Raw genomic sequence first — 27,824 nt, forward strand, 5'->3', positions numbered from 1 at the left:
ATGATTAGGCAAGGGGTTTATTTACCAGCCTACATGGAGATCTTCTGGTCTCTTGGCCCATTACTATTCCCTTCCCATCCTTTTAGAAATCTTAGTTTGTTACAACTAGGTTTTGTAGCAAAGGTGGGTAACTTGAGACCATGGATGCATCCCTGTTGTGGCAGGTTGTTAATGGCTTGCACTGGTCCTGTGGGCCAAATTTATAGTATAATGCTCCCTCCTTTTCTTCCCTTCCCCAGGTTACGCGAATTATGTGTGAAACTGATGTTCTTGCACCCAGTGGATTATGGGAGGAAAGCAGAGGAATTGCTCTGGAGGAAAGTTTACTACGAGGTCATCCAGCTTATTAAAACAAATAAGAAGGCAGGTTATCAGTACCTTTGTTCTAAGGTGGGATTGATTGGTATAGTTATCAGCAAGGGCAGAATAGGCAGTGGGTTGTTAAGCTGCGTCTCTGGACTTGATTGCAGAACACATACAGTAGCTGCTGGTGTGACCCTAATCACAGGAATTTTTTTGCTCCTTTTATGAGTAAGGGGGGGGAAGGCTGCAGGCATGGAAATGAAGGAGTAGGCGAATACAGAAATATTTTTGCTTGCAGGGCTCCCTCTGCCCCTCCTAGTAGCTCTTCTGGTTCTCCTTGCTGCTATTGCTGCAACTGCCCTTTATTGATTCTTCCACTTCAGCATTTATTACGTCTGGTGACGGTATCACCCACCTACCCTCTGTTGCCTCAAGCAATCCCAAGAAAGGTTAAAACATCATTCCTTTCCACTTTGGTTTACTTCTGATGGTGATCCTCAGTTTATACCTGAGCTGTTTCAGTTCAGACTGAAGGCAAAGTCTTGAACAATCCAGTGCCTCTCTACAAAAAGCATTTTTTGTGTACAGAAATATAGCATAGCAAGGTGATGTTTTGTCTCTGTTGTCTTTTCCCTGGTGTGCTAATTATGGGGGAAGCATTCAGACATGCAAGTTGCCATTGCAGTCTAAAGCGGTCATGGGTCCGTAATTTTTTTGGCCTAGCTTACCTCTTGTGGCGCAGAGTGGTAAGGCAGCAGACATGCAGTCTGAAAGCTCTGCCCATGAGGCTGGGAGTTCAATCCCAGCAGCTGGCTCAAGGTTGACTCAGCCTTCCGTCCTTCCAAGGTCGGTAAAATGAGTACCCAGCTTGCTGCGGGGGGGGGGGGTAAACGGTAATGACTGGGGAAGGCACTGGCAAACCACCCAATATTGAGTCTGCCATAAAAAACGCTAGAGGGCGTCACCCCAAGGGTCAGACATGACTTGGTGCTTGCACAGGGGATACCTTTACCTTTTACCTGCTGAACTCTGGCTTGTGGAGAGAGCATGGGGAAAGGATGTGTGCTTGTCTTTGCACTGGGCATTTGCAGCAGGTGCTAGAAGTGCTTTTTCATGCTGACTTTTGAAAGTGCCTGTGGGAACTGCCCATCCTCTCCTTTTCTGAAGTTCTCCAGGAAGAAAAGGAAGTGACAGTTGCTTTCCTCTTCCTCTATAGGCTTTCCCTATAGGTGGAAGCAGGACTGCTGGTGGAAAAATACTGCTGGTGTGTTCTGCAAGTGTTTCATTGGGCAAGAAATGTCGTAGTACTACTAGACTTTGGAGAGAAACCCCAAATCCTTTGTAGAAATTCTGGCACTACTTCTAAAAGCCAAGCTTAAAAGAGAGAAACTACTTCTGTTCAGAAGAGTGATTGACTTGTGGAGGATGCAAAAAAAATGATATACATCTTTTTGAAACAAAGAAATAATTTTTCTCCTGCAACCATAGCTTTTGCTGGAACCACAAGAATTGCTAGTTGAGTTGATTTAGGAGCCCTGGCAGTGGTACAGTCCAATATGGATTTACTTCTGAGGTGTTCTTATGTGGGACCCACAGACATAGGTGTGTAGTCAGTGGCAAACTATCATCTGGCAGGCATGTGACAATTGTAAGAAGGCAGCATAGAGGGACCAAAATATGTCTATTATCGCTGATCTAATCTGGGACTATGCCTTGTCCTGCACAAGTATTGTGATTTGACTTTCTCTTTCTCCATCCCCCGCAGCACATTCACAGTCGCAGTACCCTGGAGTGTGCCTACCGTACTCACCTTATTGCTGGCATCGGGTTTTACCAGCATCTTCTCCTCTACATTCAGTCTCACTATCAGCTCGAGCTCCAGTGCTGCATTGACTGGACACATGTAACGGATCCCCTGATAGGTTGGTATGCGTGGATTGGTTCGTATCCTACAGAGTAAACTCATAAGGATGTGAGTTTTCTTTTTGCCACTTCCTTTCCCCACTAGCCCCCCCCCCAAGACCTGGGTTAAGCCCTAAAATACTGATGCTGGCAGTTGTGGAATTTGAGGAGAAGCCTTGAGGACTGGGAGCTGGGATGACTCTTCTCAGATACCCATGGGATTTTTGCTGTCATGAGCAGAAGGGAAAGGTGATGGGGAGGAGAGCTGGTTTTCTTGGACTGGCCCGTCTTTTGTTCATGCAGGTCCCTCAGCTTCCAGCATCAGTGTCATGAAGATCTTAAGAAACTGCTAGGTAAGGATGGGAAAGAACTGCACCCTGATGCTTTTGCAGCCCAGGATATGCAGGCCTTTTTATTATATGTGTCACTTGACTCCTTCAAGCCAACTGCTTTTGGGACTGGCCTTGCTCTGGATTTTGTGTGCCATTCTTCTGGGAGTGTTTATGGTTGCTCCCCCCCCCCTCAAAGATCTGTTCCCGGTAAAGCCCCAAAGAGCCTGAATACCACTTTCTGCAAGCAAAAAAATCTTCTGGTATGAGGGCAACATCTTTCTTTGGGATGTTACTCAGGGACCCTCTGCTGGGCTTCTGTTCCTCAGAATGAACATATGCCTGATGTTTACAGTTCTCTGGCCCTGCTGCTAGTTTGTGCACCTCATGATTTTCCTGAATAAGAAAATCTCATATGTTTGATTAAACCAAATGCTATTGCTATGGTTGTATGAGACTGGAAGTTGGTTAGTGGTTTTTGGAGTAAGAAGTATACAACAGGAGGCCTGCTTGCAGATATTTTCAGTGTTGTGTTAAATGTGACATGTTGGCAATCAGCGGAAACTTAGTGCTGGAGATGAGAAATAATTTGAAAACTATTTGAACATTGATGTAGATTTCTTCATGTTGCCTTAAATTTGGGTTATTTAAGTTCAAGCTCAAAAGTTCTTACTTGGCTTCACATTGAATAGGATTTTTTTTTTAATGCTGTGGTCATCAGTTGTGTTAATTCTGCATAGCCTTAGTTTAGATTGTACTGAGCTGGATCCAAGGAACTAAACAGATCCCTCCCTTTTGCATCTCCCTCTCTCTCTTGCTCCCCACTCCCCAAAGTCTAGCTGAGGTCCCTGGATTCTTCAGGAGTGATAAAGGGGACTGTCCACAGATGGAAAATTATGACAATTTGTGTGGGTTGTAGTGCATTCTTGCAGAAGGCCACCTTTGAATCCTACCCATTAGAAGATTAGGATTATTTGTAGTTACAAATGTCTAATAAATGGGAATAATTATGCCTTCCCAGGTGGGGTTGGAAAGAAATTGTAATAGATTTGATGGTGTTCTGAGCCCCTCGCATTGGACACACTCAGTTCTTGAACAGTGAAAGTCTATCATTGCCTTGTGTCTTGTCTCCCTGAATGATGCGCTAAAAATCTGGTGTCCTTGGCAACGGTTGCCGTGAGGATCTCGTTGACATCACTGCAGAACTGCCAGAGTCCTTTGAATGACTTCCAGACCCTGGAGTTCTTGGACACATTAAATGCATTTTGCATCCCTTAAGCCAGGGGTAGTCAAACTGCGGCCCTCCAGATGTCCATGGACTACAATTCCCATGAACCCCTGCCAGCGTTCGCTGGCAGGGGCTCATGGTGATTGTAGTCCATGGGCAGCTGGAGGGCCACAGTTTGACTACCCCTGCTTTAAGCTGTTGAACAATCCTTGTGAATTTTAAATTATTTCAGAAGTATCATTGATACCCAGAAGCAGGTGGGAGAGGTGTCCCCACTATTGATAAGGTTTCAGAGATGGCTTTGTTATGCAACGCTTCCAACGGTCTCCAAGTGTAAAGCGTTTTTAAAAGGAGGTGGTGTGCAGGTGTAAAATGTGTAGTTCTATACTCTTGGCTGCTGCAGCCATTTTATACATTTCATGTCTTGCCCATCTTCTTGTAATGATTTGGAACTGGCCTGTACTGCCTGTGTGTTTCTGTACTGGTGAAGGAAGGGCAATGCAGCTTCAGCAGAGCTAAGGGACTCTTTCGGCTTGGGAAGTAAACTCTCAGCTGGAAAAAATCAAATATAGCTGCAGTTTCTATTTCTAGTGATCACGATCGTATACAAGGGGCTGTTAGGTCCTGCTGCAGCAGTGAAGCCGCCAGACGGATGGTCCGCTAAACCTGGTACCTCCTGTGGCAGCAGCTGCCCATAGTCCTTGACTAGCCTCCTGGGGTGGTCTTCACCATCCCGCAATGGTTACTCTATTTCCCTTGAACAAAATTTTTCCCGGATATGGACTTCCAACCTTTCACTCTTGAAGGGAGACTCATGTTTGAGACTGGCAGCACATTGAATTATTCACAAGGCTGCTGGGTCGGACCAGAGGTGTATCTCGCCCAGCATCCAGTTTCCAGCAGCACCGGGCCTCATGCTTCACAGGCACTTATGAGCAGGGCACAAAGGCTACAGCCTTTCCTTATTGTTTGTCCCCTGCAATTCTGCCTGAGAACACAAAACGGTTCCTTTGAATAACCATTGGTGATTTAAGCTAATTTCTTTTTGTCATCATGAATTCCACAAGCTTAGTGTTATATCATCAGGTGAAGAAGCGTTTCCTTTTTGTCTTTCCTAAATCTACTGCCAGTCATTGTCATCGAGCATTCCATAGTGTGAAGCCTCCCTTCCTCCTAGTATGGGAATTTAGGGGAGCCATCATCACTGGGAGGTTAGTTTTGGAAAAATAAGAGCATTCTATCCTCATAAGGGCTACCAAGGCGGCTAACAAAAAAATCCATAATAAACCGCATCTTAAAAGCCCATGAAACAAAAAATGGATCATTAAAACAATTAAAATTAGATGTAAAATACACGCACAAACCCCATTAAAACAGATTAGGTAAAAATAAAAGTATCCCCTGTGCAAGCACCGGGTCATGTCTGACCCTTGGGGTGACGCCCTCTAGCATTTTCATGGCAGACTCAATACGGGGTGGTTTGCCATTCCCTTCCCCAGTCATTACCGTTTTTCCCCCCAGCAAGCTGGGTACTCATTTTACCTACCTCGGAAGGATGGCAGGCTGAGTCAACCTTGAGCCGGCTGCTGGGATCAAACTCCCAGCCTCATGGTCAGAGCTTTAGACAGCATGTTGCTACCTTACCACTGTGCCACAAGAGGCTCTTAAAGCAGATTATCATGCCATAAATTATCAGAATAAACTTGCAGGGTTTTGTGTACAATAAAATTTCAGGCACCAAAAGATCTGAGAAGAGCCTGAGAATTATGCAGTGGAAATAAGTACATGGCTGATTTCTGCATTGTTTATTCTAATAGCCATGGGAATAGGGCTATGCAGAGCATGGCACCAAAACTCCTCTTCTTGTCCGCAGTAGGATCTCACCTTCTGTAGGATTACTGTCCACAGGTGATTTCAAGCTTGATTTTTCCTTTGTTAAGAGCAAGACGTGGTTGTTGCTATAGCTGATTCTACCACTGTGTGGTCTTGCTTGGGGGATCATGGAATTGCTTGGTGCTTGGCTATGTGAGCAAGGGTTATTGAGGGTGGTTGTGTGGGCATGCTTGGGTCTTGCACATGGCTGCTGAAGCCAGCTTGGTGTCCTGGTCTATGGCTGATCCAGGTGGTTTAATTCATACATTAACTCTTTTCCTAGGCTGCAAGAAACCTGTGTCTGCATCGGAGAAGGAGATGGAGTGGGCTCAGATGGCCTGCCACCGCTGTCTGGTTTATCTTGGAGACTTAGGTGAGAGCTAGTATGAGGTAAAAGTGGATACCCTTCTGGTGCTTGCAGTCTGTGACTGACTTGCAGGGAAGAAGAAGAAGAGTTGGTTCTTATATGCAGCTTTTCTCTACCCGAAGGAGTCTCAAAGTGGCTTATAGTCGCCTTCCCTTTCCTATCCCTACAACAGACACCCTGTGAGGTGGGTGAGGCTGAGAGAGCCCTGATATCACTGCTCAGTCAGAACACCTGTACCGTGGCAAGCCCAAGGTCACCCAGCTGGCTGCATGTGGGGGAGTGCAGAATCGAACCTGGCATGCCAGATTATAAATCCGCACTCCTAACTACTACACCAAACTGGTTCTCTTGGCTGCTGGAAGAGGAGAAGCTGAGACTCTGGGTTATTAATCCGTAAATGACTTGGGCTAATCCACCACCTTGTGAAAACTCTCCGAAGCCTGAATCTCTTTGGGTTTTGGCAGCAAGGGTTGACCATGTAGAGTGAGTGGGTTCTCATGCTATGTTCAGGTATTATTTGAGATTTTATTTAGTTTTAATGAAATGAAGCAGCATTTGTTTCTCTAAGGTTACTCACTGCATAGAGAAGCAAATTTGCTGAGCTCTTTGGGTAAAAGTTCATGATTTCACTTGTCCTGACCTTGCAATTCTAGGCCTCTGCTTTATTGCGAATCATAATAATCTTATTTGGATATTCCTTTTCAGGTCGGTATCAAAATGAACTGGCAGGTGTGGACACAGAATTGCTGGCTGAGAGGTTTTACTATCAAGCCCTTTCTGTTGCCCCCCAGATTGGTAAGTGCGGAGGCTGAGTTCCTTTCTAAAAGATGATTTATTGTAATGCTAGGAGGGGGGTGAAAGGGAGGCTGATGTATAGCATCTCTATAAGTGCAAAGTGTCTGAGTGTGAGAAGTGGGATGTAAACAGAAAGAGGGTTTTCAGGAGGCTGCTTGCTTGTAAGGCACATGGGTAACAAAGCTGCAAGGGAGTTACGAAGTTAGTCTAGCGTTAGGTATTGTTGATGGGTTGTGCCTTTAGGGGAAAGGGAACTGTTTTACAAGGTTGAGCTGAAATCTCTGAGCATTTCTGAGCAATCAATTGCAGCTGTTCGTCTTTCCCCCTCTCTTCTCTCTCTCTGAATGTTTTCAGTCCTGCTTTATTGCCCATGAACCACTCAATCAAATTTGTTTACAAAAAAAAAATCTGCTGAATTAATTCACGAGCAGCAGTCACAGCATGGTTTCCACAGGGTGCCAGGATCAACAGGGCAGAATTTCCTGCCTCACCCTTCCTGTACCGCCACCCTTTGTGATTGTCTACCACGTTGCCTATCTGGCAGTGGCTCCTACTGAGGACAAGTTGTTTCTTTTTCTGACATGCGGGGTAGTGAACTAGTGGCCTGGGAGGCTCAGTCCAACCAAATCAAGGTTCCAGCCTAGCCCCTTATCCCAAGGACCCCATTCAGCATTTTGTGCACCTCACTTGCTTTCCCTTCTAAGGAGGCTGTAGACAGAGGGCCTCTTCAAGCCCTCCCTCTCCAGGCTGAACAGCCCCAGAACTTTCGACTCTTGGAGCATTGGAGTTGCTAAACGCCTCTTCAGGATCCCAAAGCAAGGCAAAGGGCCAGCAGCTGGGGAGCATAATAAGGAGAGGGATCTGACCGCTGCTTTGTGTTCATTCTGCTTCGGAACAAGTCAGAAGAGTGTAGAGCCTACCTTCATGGCCGATAAACCCATGCAGAATAATGACCCCTAATAGACATGAGCTGCTGGGGTCCCATGTGAGCAAACGCAAGATTTCTGAAGCTGGCTACGTGTGGTGCCGGTCAGTAACCTGTGGGGAGCCACTGTGTGTGAATAGATTGTAGTTATATTTATTAAATAGTCGGCTCCACGTTCTTTATCAGCCATGTTTCTGCACATCCTAGACTTGTTCAGACCTCTTGTTCCTAATAGTTCAACAGCAAGCTCTCTGATCCTCTCCTGCCACTTGCGGGTCCTTGAAAGTTTTGCCTTCCAATTGCACCCCGGTGAGGCAGTATATCTTTCCTGCCTTGAACGGGTCCTATCTCCCCCCTCCTCCTTTTTTTTTTTTTTACTGGGCACTGGCTCCCTCACAGTCTTCCTAGACTGTTGCATCAATATGAGGATGGCTCCTTCCACTATGAACTTCTTCCTGAGTTTTATGGGTAGGCTGCATTAACTAAATGTCCTGTTTTGTTTCTATGCATGATCAAATTCATTATCGCTCTTACCTTGCCTTGTTGCATCAGGTATGCCCTTTAATCAGCTGGGGACACTGGCTGGGAGTAAATTCTACAACGTGGAAGCCACCTACTGCTACCTGCGCTGGTAAGTCATTTCATGCAGAGAGCACATTCACGTTTTCCTGTTGTCCATGGGCCTTAAAACTGTTTTCTGTGTGTAATACAGTGCAATACCACCGTTGGGGGCAACGGGGACTGGAATGCTGCTCAGGCAGCTGCCTAACCTGTCTGGCCTGCATGATGGTCCCTCGGCCACAAGTAAAAAGGCAGTTTGCAAAATCTTTCTGCAAGTTAGTGAAAAGCAGAGACATGTGTATATATATATTCTGCAAGTGTGCCGCTCCTCTCAGAGTGCCAAATTTGATACCCAGAAAGCCTTGTTTCTGCTCACTGTGGCTACACAATACCTATAAAATACCTACAGTATTTTAACTATGCTTTCTGAGCAAGCATTATCAACGGTAGTCACCACCAGCCTCACTCTCTTTCCTGTAGTGGCTTCTCAAGATCCTTGCCCTTCCCCTTGAGTGTTCTGGCAGAAGGAAGACATGGGATGTTCCCTCACTAGAAACGGGGGTATAGAGGTGGTGAATGCTAGAATGGCTTCCTTTCTTCTGCTCTTTTTTCTTGTTTCCTCAGAGAGAGAGGCAGGCAGACAGACCTTTCCCTTGAATCCTTTTCAGTTCACTGAGAACTGGTGTGCGGTGGATGTCACTGTTTGTATCTGGGTTTGTGGAACCCTGTAATTTAGAGCTTCCCTGCACAGTACATTTTGCACCCTCTTCCAATTCATATGCTCAGTTGGGTGCCTAAAATCTTCGTATTGAACAGACACCCTTATAAAAATGTTGCAAGTACCTTGCTGACCTTTCTGGATCAGAATCCTGTTTCCACAGCAGTGTCTAGTTGTCGAATGTTCAACATCCCTTTTTGCCCATTGTTATCTGGTATTCAGAGGTTTAATTGAGACGGAGTTGTCCATATGCGTGAAAACGTGAAGCTGTAGAAACCAAAAGTGCTTGAAAAGATATTCATGCCTTGCAGAGTTCTCAGTTCTTCTTTAGGGATGTGTCATATGAAAGAACCAAGTACATACAGAACTATTTTGATTTGTGCTAATTCTATAGTTTGGAGTACAACTCTTCTGGAAAAAAAAAGTAAATGGAGCAAGGCATCTGTGAGGAACTAACAGTTCTGTTTTGTGGAACCCTTTGCTTGTTCAGTATCCAGTCTGAAGTGTCCTTCGAAGGTGCTTACGGGAACCTCAAACGTCTCTATGACAAGGCTGCCAAAATGTATCACCAGCTGAAGAAATGCGAAACCAGGAAACTGTCACCGAGCAAAAAGAGGTAAGAGGCTTTTTATAGAATCAAACCTTGAATTTCCAAAAACCCAAGACCATTTCAGACTCTGATTGGCTCGTTCAAAGAGAAGCTTAGTAGAAAGGAGCTGAATAATTCCCCAAATACTAATTCACATGGCTTGTTGTTAGTCCCTGGTCTGGGTTGGGACCGCCAGATCATTTTATCTGACAATTTACCACACACAACTGTCCCTATAGCCTAGCTAAATTTCAGTTGAATTGTGCATAGACGTTTGGAGTTTCGCAGAGGTCTGATACCTTTTCTAATCAAAGAGCAAAACTACTTCCACCTTCAGAGCCACAAGGGTTGGCAAAGAGCCCGTATAAGGGAGCCTGTGCAAACATAGAATTTAACATTATTGATCGTTGACACTTCATTAATAGTTAACATTAACATTCTGTATTCCAAACACTGCTTGTTTGTCCTTACAGCCACAGTTTCCAGTCAGAGAGAGGAGTGGTAAGGCAGCTCATTTCATTGCAGCTGATGATGTTTTGTGAGATTTCATGAGAAGGACAGGTGGCAAATGGTCAGCTAGCAGGTTAGGGGTGGTTTTGGAGTCGAATCACAGCAAACCCCAAACCCCGTGAGGTTTTCCAGGAAAGAGGTGGTTTGCCATTGCCTGACTCTGCATAATGACCCTGGATTTCCTTGGTGGTCTCCCATCCAAATGCAGACCAAGGCTAACCCTGCTTAGTTTCTGAGATCTAAGAAGATGGGACTAGCCTGGGCTATCCAGGTCAGGGCAATGAGGCCTTTGGTGTTGCCAAATATGGCACTTTACCATCTCTACCCATGATGTCTCTTCCCTGGCTTCTGCCTTTAAAGCTCTTTTAAGTCCCTCTTCTCCTTTTCTATGCCTCTTCCATGTGACCAGGCCACTAAACCCAGGACAGTGCCTTCTACGTATTTATGACGTGCTCTTCTCCCCCCACACATACATAGGTGCAAAGACATTAAGAGGCTACTGGTGAGCTTCATGTACCTGCATAGCCTCCTGCAGCCAAAGAGCAGGTAAGAGTTTGGAATCTTTCTTTGTGTATAAACTTGAGCGCACGAAGCTACCTTCTCCTGAATTGGTTGGTCCGTCAAGGTCAGGGATTAGCATAACAAGAAAATTGAAACCTGGTACTTTTCCATGTGAAAAAGTGCCTAAAAATCTGGGATGTCTTCCCATGGTACATTTGGGTTGGTTGTGCTTATTAGGTGTCCTAGGTCTGAAAGAGGCCTCTCATTGCTATGCTGATACACCCCCCCTGGCTTTTTGGGTCCTGCTTGCTGAATGTACTGTAAAGCAGGGGTAGTCAACCTGTGGTCCTCCAGATGTTCACGGACTACAATTCCCATGAACCCCTGCCAGCGTTTGCTGGCAGGGGTTCATGGGAATTGTAGTCCATGAACATCTGGAGGACCACAGGTTGACTACCCCTGCTGTAAAGTATGCTCTGCTCCCCATTTATATGTGATGAGTTATTGAACTTCCCATGTGAGTGAATGGGTCTGAACTGCCTGCATCTTCCACTGAGAAGGAGCACACACTATCAATATGGACAGTTTAAAATGTTTCAAACAGCTTATTCCTGGGGTTATACGGCCACCAAGTGAAGCATACACACCTATGTGATTAGGAGGGGAAAGGGCTTCAGGAGTCATTCTTTGACTCTCGTAACAACACCTTGCAATGTTAAAAAAAATCCTTCTCGGTCTTTTCTTTCAACCCCACAACACTTAGTTCTGTGGACTCTGAGCTCACGTCTCTCTGCCAGTCAGTCCTGGAGGATTTCAACCTCTGTCTGTTCTACTTGCCCTCTTCACCCAACCTGAGCTCCACCAACGACGATGAAGAGGAATGCGAGAGCGGCTACTCCTTCCTGCCAGACCTCCTCATCTTCCGTATGGTCATTGTCTGCCTGATGAGCGTCCACAGCCTCAAGAGGGCAGGTAAGTGGCATGTCCCTGTAATGTGTGCTTCTAGGGGAAAGGCCAAGTCACCTCCAGAATCGTGCAGCTGCTGTCAGCGTGCTGCTTGCAGCCAGCCTGAGTGCTTGCCTACTTCAATTGCCAGTTTAGGGGCCAGTACGTTTGAAACTTCAGACAACAGAATTGAAAGTGTGGGATTGTCCTTGAGCCACTGCATTATCATAGAATCATAGAGTTGGAAGGGGCCATACAGGCCATCTAGTCCAATCCCCTGCGCAACAAAGGATCAGCCCAAATATTATGGGAGAGGTGTCAGAGATAGTTAGAAGTCCTCCTGGCAAGTCTATGGGCATTCATAGGAAGCTGTCTTCTATGGAGACAGACAATCTGGCTCAGCTGTTGTCTCCTCTGGCCACTCTGTGAACCAGGATGCTTCGATGGACCATTGGTCTGATCCTGCAAGGACAGTTCTTAGGACAGCAGCAAGTCTTCGAAGGTTTTGTCAGGAAGGTCTTTCCCAGCACCTGCTGCCAGGGATCTTTTAACAGTCGGTACCAGGAATGAAACCTGGGAACGACTTTGGTATGTGAAGCAGGCTTTCTACCACAGCTGTTCTCAAGTGTAGCTTGCCTCCTCCCTAGAATAAAAGCTATTTTAAAATCGCAGGGCTGTAAGTGTCCGGTGTTCACATTTCTGTGTACTGAAAGTCCAGGTAGTCATGCAGCTGGAAAACAGGGGTTCCTAAACGTACACAAAGTTTTTAGAATCCTTGGATACTGTCTCCACTAACCTTTGAAGTTTTGATCGAGTGGCCAATCGTAAGGCATTGGGTCTAGCAGGGAATACAGAGGTGTGCCCTGTGGAGTTGGCGGCTACAGTACAGATCCCACCGTTGGCCTCCGTGGCTCCCTTCCTCCACTGCTGCCTGTCTCCTACACTGCCTTCTCTCTCTCTGCAGGCTCCAAGCAGTACAGCGCAGCCATTGCTTTCACACTGGCTCTCTTCTCCCACCTCATCAACCATGTCAACATTCGCTTGCAGGCAGAACTGGAAGAAGGCGAGAACCCAGTTCCAGCCTTCCAGAACGACGGCGCAGGTAAGGGCAGGGGTTCACCTGGGAAGAATCTTGACCTCTCCCTTCTGGTTCAGCAGGCAGTCCTTCACCGCCAGTTCTTGCTCACAGGATTTGCCAAGAGCATTTGTGACTGGAGGAAGGGAGCCATCTCTTCAGTTGCAGTCATGTGCGCCCTTCCCAAACACTGGAGCTTCTTGTGTCAAGAAATCAATTTCCCTTTTTTAAAAAAATATAAATTTCAGGGCCAGTCAAACTGCGGCCCTGCAGATGTCCATAGACTACAATTCCCATGAGCCCCTGCCAGCGAATGCTGGCAGGGGCTCATGGGAATTGTAGTCCATGGACATCTGCAGGGCCGCAGTTTGACTACCCACAATTTTACGTAACAAAGTGCATGAAGCTGCTGATCTCAGGGACAGGATCGTTTCATGTACATCCGAGAGTTGGGGCATCTGTGCTACTGGCTTAGGCTGCCTTGTCACTCTCTCCTCTCGGGGAACTGTTGTTATCAGTGGAGGAGGGTATTTTTGAGTGAGTTTCTCTTCCAACTCCTAGAGGCCCCATCTTCCAAAAGAGTGCCAAAGGATCCCCAACACCAACCTGCAGTTTTCAGGATCCTTTGCAGGAAACGAGGGCAGTTACTGGTATGAAGCAGATGCAGCTTTGTAGTGTAGGGATGTTCCATGAGTAACATATTCCTGGCCGGCCTCTCTGGCATTCCTTAATTCCCTCTTTCTTCGGACATCAGGGAATCCTTTGAGGGAGATGGGAAAGCCGTGTTCCCCCTCATCCTTTGGTTTACCTTGTGTCCTGTGTCCTGTTGGGGAAAAAAAGTTTAAAAGTGTCCCTCCTGGGGGTTTTAAGATTTATTTTCAAGTGGTGTTAACCTTCATAGTTACAGATAAAAAACTTTTGCAATGTGGAAAAATGCAGCAGGGTGACTGCATTCTATACAGCAGGGGTAGTCAACCTGTGGTCCTCCAGATGTCCATGAACTACAATTCCCACGAGCCCCTGCCAGCGTTTGCTTGCAAGGGCTCCTGGGAATTGTAGTCCATGGACATCTGGTGGACCACAGCTTGACTACCCCTGCTATACAGAAGGCCACCTGTGCTGCTGCTTGTTTTAAAACTTTCCACGTCTGTTGGTGGCCTTGGTTGATGGTTCAAACGTCTCGGGTTTTGTGTAACACTGAAGGTGGCGTTAAGCTCCTTTAAGCTGCCAAGCGCTATTGATCTAACAGAAGAGGATTATGACAGCCCAGCACAACACTGCTTAGAGTAGTCGTCAGCTACTTTTTAATTAACTTTTAGCCCATAGCTTCTTAACCTCTTTGGCAGCAGCCTGATCTTTCAAGGCTGGAGTACCTGGGTTTCATGGAAACCTAAAACCTCTCCTACCAAGTCTTTAGATCAGATTGCAAGAGAGGAAAAGTTGCCAGCATCCTATCAGCTGAGAAAATTTGTTACATTTGTGTTTTTCCAGCAGCTTCTGCTGTGTGTATCAAAACAAACAAATATCCACTGTACCAAAGTAACCCAAATTACCTGCTAAATAAAGCTGGATTTTGTGACTGGTATTGATTAAGCGAAGAGCCTCTTGTGGCACAGAGGGGTAAGGCAGGAGACATGCAGTCTGAAAGCTCTGCCCATGAGGCTGGGAGTTTGATCCCAGCAGCCAGCTCAAGGTTGACTCAGCCTTCCATCCTTTCGAGGTCAGTAAAATGAGTACCCAGCTTGCTGGGGGGTAAAATGGTAATGGCTGGGGAAGGCACTGGCAAGGCCACCCTGTATTGAGTCTGCTATGAAAACGCTAGAGGGTGTCACCCCAAGGGCCAGACATGACCCAGTGCTTGCATAGGATACAGGAGTGATACATAAATATAAGATGGAGAATACCTGGCTCGATAGTAGTACATGTGAAAGGGACTTAGGAGTTCTGGTGGACAATGTTGAATATGATCCAAAGGCTAATGTGATATTAGGCTGCATTGCATGGGGTAGTCAAACTGTTTGCACAGGGGATACCTTTACCTTTATTGATTAAGAAGATGGTCTTTGCATAGAATACTGTGTTTAAAACTATTTTACTGATGTGGGGAGGCAAAGAATTGAAGTACCCCACCCCCTTGCAATTATTCAGCTGTCCCTGATTTAAGATTGGAAGTAGACCTTGTTTCAAATCCTCTTGTCCCTTCAGTTTTATTGGGTTGCCTTGAGTTAGGGTATTAGAAAAGACCTTGCTTGTCGTGAAAGTAGCATGGTGGTGAAGCACTGCGCATGCCACTATCCTGAGTTCTTTAGTGGACAGATGGGATGAGAATATAATCTGCATGCACACTTTGTCAGGTGTTATTAACTCATACTATAATAAATACAGAAAAGTATGCACAGTGTCCAGATACTGGCTACTCTTCTAGACTTCAGAACTCGAGGAGCCCTGGGATCTAAAAGACTTGCCCCTCTCATTAAGCTCCTCAGCAAAAAAGCTTAGGCTTTATGTGCTGTAAAAATAATTTCCTCCATGGCCTGCATGCTGGGCAGGGTGTGAAGCTTGGACTCTGTCTCAAAGCCTCAGCCTCAGAACACATTTAATTTTCCTTATTAGGAGTGGGGTGCTGTGGAAAACAGCAGCTTGCCTGAAGCTGCCCATGGAATCTGCAAACTGGTTTGTCGGAATCCATGAATTGGGTTGTCAGCCATGAACTTACAACCCTGTCCTGAGTATGTTGACTCAGAAACATGTTCGTTCGTTCGTTCGTTCGTTCGTTCGTTCGTTCGTTCGTTCGTTCGTTCATTCATTCATTCATTCATTCATTCGATTTATAGACCGCCACTCTCTGAAAGGCCTCGTGGCGGTTTACATCATAAAACAATGAAACTCATAGCCCCATAAAACCTTCCTGATTTATCAAAACAAAACCAGAAAACAAAAACAAAACAGGCAGCAATAGGCATCCCCATCTCATCTTGTTCAGCCTAGTGGGTAAGTTGTCTTTCTGCAAGGGAGGGAACAGGATTAGTAAATTTTGGGGGGATCCTTGTTCGAAATGCCGGGACTCTGCCCTGGCCTCAACCATACGCCTGGCGGAAGAGCTCCGTCTTACAGGCCAATAGGGACTTGCTCCTTGGTTGCAGTCTAACTGCCGCTGCACTAATAGTAGCTTTGGTCTACCTCACAGGGTTGTTGTGAGGCTAAAATTGGCTCTCTGACACATAATTGTACTTGGAGAAAGAAGTTTGATAAAGTCTTTCCCCTATAATTATTGTTTATCTAACTCGGGCCTACAGTTTAGGTCTGCATCATACATTTCGAACTATGTTTGAACGGGTGTGTTATGAAGCTGGCTCACCACCCTCGTCTCCCCCCCCCCCCATGCGTATCCTATTTGTTGCATTGGCATTGTTTCCACCTTAATATCCACCTTCCTGCAGCAGGGAGGTCAGGCCCTCCACACTAGCCTCATTTACTTGCCCCATCGACATCGTCACAGGACGAAATTTCATTGTTTTGCCATGCTGTCTTTCAAGATGCCCAGGAACAAGCATTGCCTGCTCTGAGTCCTGGAAGAAGGTAATGGGAGACACTGAGGGCAGTGGCCTCAGTTGGCACCCTTACTGAGCCATGGCTATTCTGACTGCCCCTCTCCCAGTGCAGTTCAGCTCTTAAGAGAGCTAGCTTCTCCTCCTCAAGCCCTAGAAGAAGAAGAAGAAGAGTTGGTTCTTATATGCCGCTTTTCCCTACCCGAAGGAGGCTCAAAGCGGCTTACAGTCGCCTTCCCATTCCTCTCCCCACAACAGACACCCTGTGGGGTGGGTGGGGCTGAGAGAGCCCTGATATCACTGCTCGGTCAGAACAGTTTTATCAGTGCCGTGGCGAGCCCAAGGTCACCCAGCTGGTTGCATGTGGGGGAGTGCAGAATCGAACCTGGCATGCCAGATTAGAAGTCCACACTCCTAACCACTACACCATACTGGCTCTCTAGGGCAGGGGTAGTCAAACTGCGGTCCTCCAGATGTCCATGGACTACAATTCCCATGAGCATTCGCTGGCAGGGGCTCATGGGAATTGTAATCCGTGGAGATCTGGAGGGCTGCAGTTTGACTACCGCCGCCCTAAGCTGTGTGGCTCCCAGGCATCACCATTGCTGAAATCACTTGGGTCCGTCCTCCTACTTAAGGTCTACTCTTCGTGTTAAGGTTTAATTTGGCTTGGGGACGTTCCACAGACAAGCGTAGGAGGAATGATAGCTGTCCAAATTTTCAACAGTTGTCTTTTGGGGTACTCTTCGCAGAGGAGCCCGAGACCAGAGAGACGTCCAACTCCGTCGAGAGAGAAGCCGAGGCCGACCTGGCCAACCACCGACCCAGCGAAGAGCAGCGGAAGAGCGAGAGTAAAAGGGGCAAGAAGTACTCGCGCCTCTCTTGCCTCCGCCGCCGCCGGCATGCCCAGAAAGTGGACGAGAGCGACCTCAGCGAGGGCTTCGACTCCGATTCCAGCCCCGACTCCACCAAGGGCAGCAACGGCTCCGAGACGGGCTCCGAGAAGAGCGACGAGGAGGCCGAGGCCGCTTTCGATATGGAGACCGACTCCGACATGAACAGCCAGGAGTCCCGCTCAGACCTGGAGGATATAGAGGACGAGCCGGATGCAGAAGGCGGAGGCCAAGCCAGGAACATGAGGAACGGAGACCGGGAGGCCTTTGGCCCTGTGGGTGGGGAAGGGAGGCTGGTAGACTCCAAAAGCCCTGGCATCGCCAAGGCGGAACCCGTGGAGCCTGTGGCCAATGGGCCGGGCTCTCTGGGCACCAGCGACGCCAGCATCGCCAGCAACCTCCAAGCCATGTCCACGCAGCTCTTCCAGACCAAGCGTTGCTTCCGACTGGCCCCCACCTTCAGCAACGTCCTCCTCAAGCCCAGCTGTGAGCCGCCCGCCCAGAAGGAGGTGGCGGACAGCAAGCCTTGTGTCAACGGGGACGTGGAGAAGTCTGGCGTGGCCGAGCAAGGTAAGAGTGTGGGCTTTCTCACCAGTGCAGACAGAAGCGTCTACATGGCATTTCCTGTTAGTGGCCTTTGCCCAGTTTTGTTCCCCACAGTTGCAAGAGGTGGGTTAAATAAGACTTCATCGTCGCCCCTCACCCTGCTCACTTTCTGCCACCTCCTACTTGTTTTGTTTAATTACAGTCCAAGACCAGCAATATAGTAAGTATAAAATCAATAATGGTGCACATTGGCTAGGGTAAGTTGTAGTATCTGCCACCTCCTACTTTTCGTCTTGACAAACTGATGGCAGATTTCAAGTCCACACTTCTTCATGCCTTGAATAAAACTGTGTTGGTCTTAAAGGTGCCACTGGACTCTACGTTTGTTCTGCTGCTTCAGAGCAAGACGGTACCCACTTGAATTTGTGGGTATGTGTGGTCACAGACACATTTGATAGTTTATTTGGAATAAGACCGCTTACAATGGTCATGTGCCTGATATTTTATTATTTAATTACATTTATTTAACGCTATGGTGGTTTATAACAATTAAAGAACAAAACCGTACCATAAGAAAACCCTTCCACCCATGGCTCTATACCCACCCCATCGCCAGTATGTCCAGGAAGATGGTAAAACGACAATCCAGGGAGGGGCTAGATCTTCCCTGTTTCGCCCAACCTCAACCAGAGGCCTGGTGGAATAGCTCCGTCTTACAGGCCCTGCAGAATGATATGAACTCATGCAGTGCACTCAGCTCTTTGGGAATTCATTCCACCAGGCCAGGACTGAAAAAGCCCTGGCCCTGGATGAGGCCCAGTGGACTTCCCATGGCCCAGGGATCTCCAGCCTATTTGCCATGGCTGATTGCAATGACCTACATGGGGCAGTACCACCCCTAAATGGCTGCTTGGGGAGGCAGGGCCAGGCAGAATATCTCCCTCCTCATCCCTGCTGGGGAGAAAGGAAATCCTGAAGGGGGAATGGAACCACACACTGAGTATAAGGAGAACACATTTGCTCACTAGTCTTCCTTTAAAAAAATTTTTAAATTGTTTTTTAGCAGCAGTTCAGAAAAATTACAGAAATAAAGAGTTTTACAAATATTTCAGATATTCATCCCAGTGTTTTTGAAAGTCTTCCGGCAGTTCTGTAAATTGACCAGATCTGTTAATTTAGCCATTACTGCTGATTCTCTAAATGTAGTGCTCCATGAGTCCATGTGGGGAGCCTGCTGTTGCTTCCAGCCAGCAGCAATGTTAAGTCTTGCTGCTGTTGTTGCATGGAAGAGGAATTCAGCACCCAGTTTGGGGATATCTGTGGGCATAATGCTTAACAACATGTATTTTTGGATCTATTACAGACTTACACTTAAAACATACTTAGCAGTTTATTGTGAACTTTTATCCAAAACTTTTTGATCATTTTACAATTCTACCACATATGGAAAAAAGATCCAATATCGTCTTGACAGTTCCAACAGTTACCATCAGTTTGTTTGGACATTTTGCTAATAACCTTAGGTGTCAAATTCCACCTATAAAATATTTTCTGCCAATTTACACAGTGTTTACATTTCATCAGTTTTAATATTTTTACACCATCTCACCAGTCTCCCTGATCCTCCAGTGAAAAACCCTTGCATTTGAAAGAGGACAGCCAGTAACAAGCCCTGCCTTAAAAATTACTTCACCTGCTTTTCTGAAAAGGATGCCACATTGGGGGATGCCGCTGGGCAGTGGTGATTTGGGGCTGGAAACAGTGTTGCCGTCCAAGGTGATCAGTTTCTCTGAACTCAAAAGTAGCTGTAGGATGAAGCATTGCAGTGAAAGCCAAGAGATCCTTTTCTCCCTTCTTTTTGTATCCATGTTTTTTCCCCTTTATAAATGACTTTTAAAACAAGTTTGCCTCACCTTGATTAAAATTTGGTCAAGTTTCTGGATGTTAGACAATATTGCTGGGCAGGGGAAAAGAGGAATCTTACCAAGGTTTGTCTTTTAAACAAAAGACACATACAAACACCATTATTTGCAAAGCCACCTTTTGTGTTTTAATGTACTTTGCTTGTGTCTCCAGATGATGCTTCAGAGTCAGAAGAAAGTGTTGCCAGTAACAAGTCCTGCAGGAACGAGCGTTCTCTCCAGGAGAAGCTGGAGATCATCACCAACGAGGGGCTGCTGCCAACTGTCAAGGTCTTCCTGGACTGGCTGAGAACAAACACAGACCTGATCATCATGTGCGCACAGGTGAGTGTGTGTGCTGGTTAGGGGGAGAGGAGGGCGAGTTCCACGAACTCAGACTCTGCCAAAAGAATCCAAGTTGAGTTTACGACACATCAGGAACCTGGTTTGGTGATGAAATTTGCTTGCTTCTGCCTTTGTGAGTTCAGATCCTGGTGTTTTGAACCCACCTAAAATTGGAATTCATACTGCAGTGGTGGCAAATGGTAAATGTGATTGGGGGCAATAAGAAAGGGTATTGCAGTTTGTGGAGCAGCCTACAAGCCTTGTGTGGTCCACATCCACCTAAAATACCAAGATCTCCCCCCTCCTCCATTGCAGGGAGTTTATACGCACATACTTTCCTCCAGTAAAATCAGGACTATTAGAAACTTGGCTTGCTAAAAAGCTGCCATTTTTAGGAATCTTGTTGCTCATAACTTGCAATTTTGATCTTTTAAAAAAAGTATCATGTTCTTATTCTCCCTGACTTGTTAGAGAGCTCATGGAGGCATCAATGTAGCCCAGACTACATGCACTGGTGCCAGGCCCATCTCAAGGAGAGGTCTGGTCCAGACAGGTCGTGTAGCTGGGATGAGACCTCATAAAGGTTCATGGTGAGAGGGCAGCAAAGGGAATGCTGAATCCTCTTCCTTCCTGCCATCCTTCCTCACAGCCCTTCTCTGAGCTGGGCTCCTACTTGGTTGTCATCGCTGGTATGGACCATATGAGCAGGGGAACCTTCAGCACTCCCTGGTTGCATGGTCCTCTGGCCCTTCAAATAAAGCCTGTGGTTGAGTTTACCATACTGCTTTTGGTGTAAGTGGGCCATGTTTGTCTGGAGGCCATCTTCTGTTGCTCCTTGTAGTGCAAGCTTGAAGCTAGCTCAGTTCCTCCTTGCAACTACCCTGTGAGGAGGAGCTAGGCTGAGAAATAACAACTTTCAGAGTCTTCATAAGAAAATGGTTCTGGGTCTCCTTGGTCCAGGGTCCTTATACTGAATGTTTCAGACTTGATTTCCATTTGTTAACATTCTTTTTTTTTTAATCCCCGCTAGAGCTCTCAGAGTTTGTGGAACAGACTGTCTGTCCTTCTGAACCTGCTTCCTTCAGCGAGAGACTTGCATGACTCAGGTAACATTGCAGAGTTTTACCATTAATTATTGCTGACCTCCCACCAACCTTAACCCTTTCTGCACTGTTGATATTTCACCATCTGGAGTTTAGGGCAGGTCCTCTTATTCAGCGGTCCGCAAGCTTCTGCTTGCCGTGGACTTCTGCAGAGTGGTGAGTAGAGAGGGCGGCCCGGGGGCCCGCGCACGCTCGGCAGCCCCATCGCAAACGCGCACGTGCATTTGTGCCTGGAAGGGGCGCAAACGCACGTGCATGGCAGTCCGCGCATGCGCGTTTGCGCCGCCGCCATGCCGGCGGCCGCGGCTTCCCCTCTCAGCCCCTCCGGGCCGCAAGCAAATCAGCCGCTAAAGCTAAAGCGGCCGATTAGCTTGCGGCTTGGCAAGCTTCTCTTCCCTCCCCTCCCGAAGTGAGAAGCTTGCCGGGCTGCGAGCTAATCGGCCGATTTGCTCGCGGCCTGGCGAGCTTCTCACTTCGGGGGGGGGGAGGGAAGACGGAGCCGCGGCCTGGCGCCGAAGCCTTTGTGGCCTGGCGCCGGGTCGTGGCCCACGAGTTGGGGACCACTGCTCTTATTTACACTTAGTTCTTCTGTTAGTTTCCAGTCCAGTAGCACCTTGGAGACCAATGAGAGTTTCAGGGCAGAAGCTTTTGAGAGTCAAAGCCCCCTTTGTCGGATATAAGTGGAGTACAATCTGAGATCTGAGTCCTTTTATCCTAGTCAGAGGATGGGAGGGGTGTGGTAAAGAATGCAAAGATGCAATGTAGTTCTTCTCAGATATAAACTTGGAGGGAAAGAATCGTAGCAAGTCCTCTGATGCCTGCTTATGGCGCCCCACCCCCAGTCTCAACAGCCATCCATAGTTGTCTGCTCTCAGTGGAACTAAGTTTGAATCCAGTGGCACCTTTAAGGCCAACAAAGTTTTATTCAAAGTATTATTGAAACCACTCACCATATCTGACAAAGTGTGCCTGCACACAAAAGCTTATACCTTGAATAAAACTTTGGGCTGTAATCTAACAGAAGAACCAAGTAAGCCACTTTGAGACTCCTTAGAGTAGTAAAAAATGGGGTTCAGAACCCCAAGTTTCTCCTTCTCTTTTTGGTCTGTCACTTACCAGGTGTCTTCTGCTGGAGAGTTTTGTGCATCTTGAATGCCAGTAAAAACAAAGTTGTCAGTCCTTGTGATTCTCATTTTCGTTCCGTTACTTCATTTGTACCCTGCCTTTCTCCCCAGAGCAGTTTTAAGTTTTTTGTCCTCCATTTTATCTTCACAGTGAACCTCTGAGGTAGGTTAGGCTGACAGAGAATGACTGGCCCAAGCAAGCTTCCTTGGCAGAGGAATTTGGGTATACCATGTCCTGGTCTGATATGCTGGCTCTCAGTGTTGGGCATGGAAATGTGTCACTCAATCCTTTAACACATTTATGTTGGAAACCCTCTTCTTGGCATTAGAAATTGAGTGGACAGGTAGTTGTTGTAGGCTTGAAGGGTTGTGATAAGACTGCATTGTCTTCTGCTGCTATGGTAAGTGTTGAGGAGGTTGCCTTACTCTGTGTGTCCCCCCCCCCCCCCCCAGGGCTGGTCTTCTGCAATGAAGTGAAGAACATGCTGCCAGGGTGTGAGCTTCCAGACCTGAGCTCCTGCTTGCTCCTTCCGGAAGACGTGACCCTCCGTAACCTTCCTGCACTGAAGAATGCACACAAGAGGTTTAATTTTGAGCAGGACAGACCTGTGCTTTCAGAGGTGGAGGAGGTGAGATCCTGGCTTTAGACAGGTTAAAAAGAACTAACTTGCTTTTGGAAGCTGGAGAATGTGAGGGTGTATAGAGCCTTTGTTCAGCTACATAAATACGGGCAGACCCAAGTTGAAGAAGTGCTGGTTTGAGCTATTATACATAATCTGGGTGTTTCACAACATGTTTTTTCCTTGGTACTCGGAGCCCCACTTCTCAGTTGTAACCCTGCAAGGTGGGCCAGTGTCATCACCTATTGCAAATAATGGGTTGCCGAGTCAAAGAAATCCTAGTCCATGGAGAGGCTAGTGTGTGTGTGAACAAAACAGAGTGTGCACGTTAACAGCTGGCCACTCAGATGGCTTGAAAGACTGACTAAAAGGAGGCAGGTATACTAGAGGGCTAGGCCCAGTGGAACCTCGGCATGCCAAGCAATGTGGAGGGTGCTATTGCCTTGGTACCTGGCTTGTGAGCTTCCCGGAAGCATCTTGCGGGGTGAAGGGAGTAATGCTGGAATTCTGATGATGCTGACTTAGCTGGGCGGTTTTTGCCTTCACAAGCTGGCTAGGAGAGCCTTTGCTCTGCTGCTGGCTCCCTGGCTCAAAAGACCCCTGACCTTTCCCCTTCTCAGTCAGTGGTTCGTATCTGCTGCATCCGGAGCTTCGGACACTTCATCACCCACCTGCAAGGCAGCATCCTGCAGTTCAACTCGGAGGTCGGGATCTTCATCAGCATCGCTCAGACCGAGCAGGACAATTTGCTGCAGCAGGCCCAGGCCCAGTTCCGCATGGTGAGCTTTTGCAAGGGAAGGGATCTGAGCATGCTCTTATCTCTGGGACAGACAGACAGACTGCCTCGCCCCACGCCATAGACTTGTTAACAGGTGATTGCATCATAGGAAGCAGCGTGTTCACAAAATCCTGTGCCCCAAGATAGGCCACTTCTGTCTTGTACAATGCAAGTTTTCTAGCCCTTGCAAAGTCAAGAACCCTCTGAAGTTTTGTCTGGTGAATCTAAGAAGGGTGATAGGGAAGAACATAGGAGTGTGACTCCAGTCTTGTGAGCTTGTTGCTCTTCCCCCGTATGTAGGAGCCGGGACATTACTATATCGGCTGGTGCTCAAGTAAAGGCGTCTTAAATGATCCTGAGATTTAGTAAAATAAATCTGGACAGTTAGTAACATAAAGAAAGGCTCAGTTGAGACCACTTTTAGGAAACACTCCCCAATTGCTGCTGGGTATCGTTTAAACCAGAGGTAGTCAACCTGTGGTCCTCCAGATGTCCATGGACTACAATTCCCACGAGCCCCTGCCAGCGTTTGCTGGCAGGGGCTCATGGGAATTGTAGTCCATGGACATCTGGAGGACCACAGGTTGACTACCCCTGGTTTAAACCACGTGGAAACTAGGGGCACGTTTAAGCCCATTTGACTTGGACTTTCCTTCTCCTGCTAGGCTGCTGAGGAGGCACGACGCAACAGGCTCATGAGAGACATGGCTCAGCTTCGGCTGCAGGTATGATGGGGCCAGGTGGGAAATGTAGCCTACGGATGGATAGCACTATTAAATCTCTAAAGAGGGTGTGGGGAAGCGGTGCTTGTATTCACTATGAATAGGAACTGAAAAGCATCCGGCTGACTGGAGGCCATTCTTGTAGGCATATCCTCTGGGCTACAAAGAGAGACATTGCCATTGCTGGTCAGAATATGGCACTGGTTTTGCTCAGGTTATGGCTTTGGGGCTTAGACAAGAGCCTTGTGGTTCTCTCCAAGGAAAAGGGACTGTCGTTCAGGAGTAGAACACCTGTTTTTGCATGAAAAGGCGCAACTTCAGTCCTTACTAGAAAAATTCAACCAGTTGGCTGGTATAAAAATGTAATGTTTTTGGTAAATAAATTGGAATAATTATAACCAAAAAGATTACATTTTTGAACTGGCCAATTGGTTGAATTTTTCTAGTTTGTATTATTCCATTCGGCCAGCCCTCTTTTGTACAACTTCAATCCTTGGCATCTCCTATTAAGAGGACTTGGCCTGGGAAAAAACCTTTGTGTGAAATACTTGGGAACTAGTGCTAAATGGGATAGTCAGTCCAGAGCTGGAGAGACCAACAGTCTGATTAACTTCCTATGAAACACATTCCTTTGCATGCAGCTGGTTCCTTCCTTCCCAAGAGGCCACCTGTATTCAAGGCCACTCTTGGGATTCTAGGGGGCGATTGCTGGGGAATTACTCCCTGAAGCCGTGTGTTCCCTTTTCTTTTGCAGCTGGAGGTGTCACAGTTAGAAGGGAGTCTCCAGCAGCCCAAAGCACAGTGCGTCATGTCCCCCTACCTAGTCCCCGACACCCAGGCGCTCTGCCAGCACCTCGGCACCATCAGGCAACTGGCCACCAGTGGAAGGTTTATTGTCATCATCCCACGGACAGGTATTTAAGAAGCATGGCGCCTTAACATTTATATGCTGCTTTCCAGAGTGTGATCTTACCGTCATTTCGCAATAGCCTTGTAAGGTTAAATAAGTTATTCCCACGTTGGAGGGCTGGATGCCAGACAAAGAGCAGTTTTTCCTAGACCAGGGGTATTCAACCTGTGGTCCTCCAGATGTCCATGGACTACAATTCCCATGAACCCCTGCCAGCGTTTGCTGGCAGGGGCTCGTGGGGATTTTTTAGTCCATGAACATCTGGAAGACCACAGGTTGACTACCCCCGACCTAGGGAACTTAGCACGTGAGTTTTGAACCAGGGTACGGTAATTGTGCATGCATTTAGAATGGGGCCATAGCTCCGTTAAGGGAGGGCAGAGCAAACAATAATGTTCTTGCTTTTGTTTCCTGATTAGTAATCGATGGCTTGGACTTTCTGAAGAAAGAAAATGCAGGTGCTCGCGACAGTATCCGATACCTGGAGGCAGAATTCAAAAAGGGAAACAGGTGTGTTGGTCTACCTTCCCTGTGGAAGAGGAGGTTGAGAGGGGCACATGATTGCTGTCTTCAAGTACTTGGGGGGGTTGTCACTTGGAGGAGGGCAGGGAAAGGTTCCTGTTGGCACCAGAGGATAGAATCTGCAGTAATGGCTTTAAGCTATGTATGGAACGGTGTCAGCTAGCTATCAGGGGGAAAGTTTCACAGAGAAGTTCAGCAGTGGAACCAGCTGCCTAAGGAGATGGTGAGTAGCGTTGGGCGCTTCGGCAGCCAAAGCGCCCAACCAGCGGCTGTTCCACCGCCCCATTGTTGCCTGCTTGGGGCTGGAATGGCTGCTTCAGCAGCCGAAGTGCCCAACCCGAATGGTGAGCTCCCCATCACTTTAAGCAGTGGTTGGACAGATATTTATCCTGTATGCTTTAGGATGATCCTGCATTGAGCAGGGGGTTGGTCTAGATGGCCTGCCTGGCCCTTCTAACTCTATGATTCTATGTATTCCTTGCAAAATGACAAGATTTTCTTTTGAACAGGGACAAAAGTAGTCATAGAGCAGCATGTTGGGAAGGACTGCCCTATGGTAATGCTTTGCAATCTGATTTGCTTGTGTAGCAAATGTCATCTGGGTCTCCGGCTATAAATCTAGGCTTCCCCCCACACACACATGAACACGCAGACCCACACTTCGTTCCTCCAAGAAGCTCAGAGTAGAGCCATCTAGTCTCTCGCGATACCATCACACTTGTTAGTAACCCCTTATGAAGGGACACCATGCCTCACATGGGTCTTGCACAGGTGTACAGACCTCCGGAATAGGTGCTCCAGCTCTCATAACTGACCTGTGCAAGTGAGCCCCCCAAGAACTCTGGAATCTTGTCCATGCAGAGTGCGAAACGTTAATATTGGTGTGCGTGATGCTCCTCACAATCCTTGCAGAGCCTAGCCCCAGTCCCTGTGCATCATATGCCACATTCCAGTTTTTGTAAAAAGCAGGATACAAATGTGGGAAATTAGTTCCAGAAGTCAACATCTGACGTTACATTTGAGATCAATCTAGTATTGCCAGGGTTTGACCCCCCCCCTCTCTCACACACACACACACACACACACAGACTTTCAAAAACAAACTCGGGAATCACTTTGGCCACACTGGGAAACCTTCCTTTCTCCCTCCCACTTCCAAATATGAAAAGCGGTAACCTTCCCCATCATGTTGATTTGGGCAAGCCACGTACAGTGGCTCTCCTGGCTGTCGCAAAGGCAGATAACGCTGAAGAGGTCCGATGCCTGCTGCCCCCCGAGATCAATGAGTCTGGCTTTCTGTCTCCAGGTACATCCGCTGCCAGAAAGAAGCGGGGAAGAGCTTCGAGAGGCATAAGCTGAAGAGGCAAGACTTAGATGCCTGGTAAGGCTGCTGCTCAACAGCTTACTAAGGAAAATGAAAGTAAATCCCAAGCGGCTTTTAAAGCTGTCGGGAGGGGTGATGAGCAGCGTGGGGTTCTCAAACTCCTCATGGAACTCTGTTCTCTCCTCTGGGTTCTGGGGCTCCACTGATGGTGGTGTGATGCTGTTGCAAACCCTTTTTATGGCTGTAAGCACTGCACAGTTTCACTTAAAGGTGTGTGTGTGTGTGTGGGGAGGGGGGGGGTGACAGCAGAAAGCTGAGGCTGAAAAGATACTGAGCTCTGTGGACCATACCGTATCCTTAAGGGTTTTCTGTACTTTTGCAGAATTGTGGGGAACTGTCAGCAGGGCTGGCGTACTGTAGTCATTCCTGAGAGATGCCCCTGACCTCTATTTAAAACCTCTTAGAGGGTGGTGATTCTGCCGCCTCCTCTAGTAGTCCGGGGAGTTCTGTGAACTGGTTTAAGTGAAGCCAACATGGGCTGCCCGTGCTGTGGAGCATAGTGCATAATCCTAGTTTTCTAAAACGGGTTCCCCATGTGGAAATAATTCCTTGACCGTAGAAACTTTGGAGAAATGCTGCAGTAGGCTAAATGCCCTTGAGCCATACGTAGAGCTTTGTCCTCTGCTAGCCCATTGTCCTGCTTTGTGTTGTGGCACCCAAACCCCACCACTTTCAGAAAGCCAAGTTCAGATCACGTTCTTGTGGAGAAACCTGTTAATCGTGGTGGTTAAATGAAGCTTCCACGTTCAGAGGCACTATACCTCTGGAGGCAAGTTGCTGGGGGCTGTCAGTGGGCAGGGCCATTACC

The 27,824-nt window shown here is 47.4% G+C and overlaps 1 protein-coding gene across 1 annotated transcript in view; it reads left to right on the forward strand.

Annotated features, from left to right (window-relative positions):
- The window catches only part of SMG5 (SMG5 nonsense mediated mRNA decay factor), a 37,780-nt gene that overhangs the window by 3,764 nt on the left and 6,192 nt on the right, over positions 1-27,824 (forward strand). The window contains exons 3-20 of the mRNA XM_077327020.1: positions 240-363; positions 2,069-2,225; positions 5,918-6,007; positions 6,707-6,796; positions 8,274-8,352; positions 9,491-9,616; positions 10,577-10,645; positions 11,364-11,572; positions 12,510-12,647; positions 16,921-17,631; positions 19,684-19,853; positions 20,884-20,959; positions 22,534-22,709; positions 23,321-23,479; positions 24,144-24,203; positions 24,955-25,114; positions 25,530-25,620; positions 26,939-27,013. Of these exons, the coding sequence (XP_077183135.1) occupies positions 240-363; positions 2,069-2,225; positions 5,918-6,007; positions 6,707-6,796; positions 8,274-8,352; positions 9,491-9,616; positions 10,577-10,645; positions 11,364-11,572; positions 12,510-12,647; positions 16,921-17,631; positions 19,684-19,853; positions 20,884-20,959; positions 22,534-22,709; positions 23,321-23,479; positions 24,144-24,203; positions 24,955-25,114; positions 25,530-25,620; positions 26,939-27,013 (2,760 nt within the window). The remainder of the gene's footprint in view (positions 1-239; positions 364-2,068; positions 2,226-5,917; positions 6,008-6,706; positions 6,797-8,273; positions 8,353-9,490; positions 9,617-10,576; positions 10,646-11,363; positions 11,573-12,509; positions 12,648-16,920; positions 17,632-19,683; positions 19,854-20,883; positions 20,960-22,533; positions 22,710-23,320; positions 23,480-24,143; positions 24,204-24,954; positions 25,115-25,529; positions 25,621-26,938; positions 27,014-27,824) is intronic.

Source organism: Paroedura picta, chromosome 1 (genome assembly GCF_049243985.1).
Source record: "Paroedura picta isolate Pp20150507F chromosome 1, Ppicta_v3.0, whole genome shotgun sequence".
NCBI lineage: Eukaryota > Metazoa > Chordata > Lepidosauria > Squamata > Gekkonidae > Paroedura > Paroedura picta.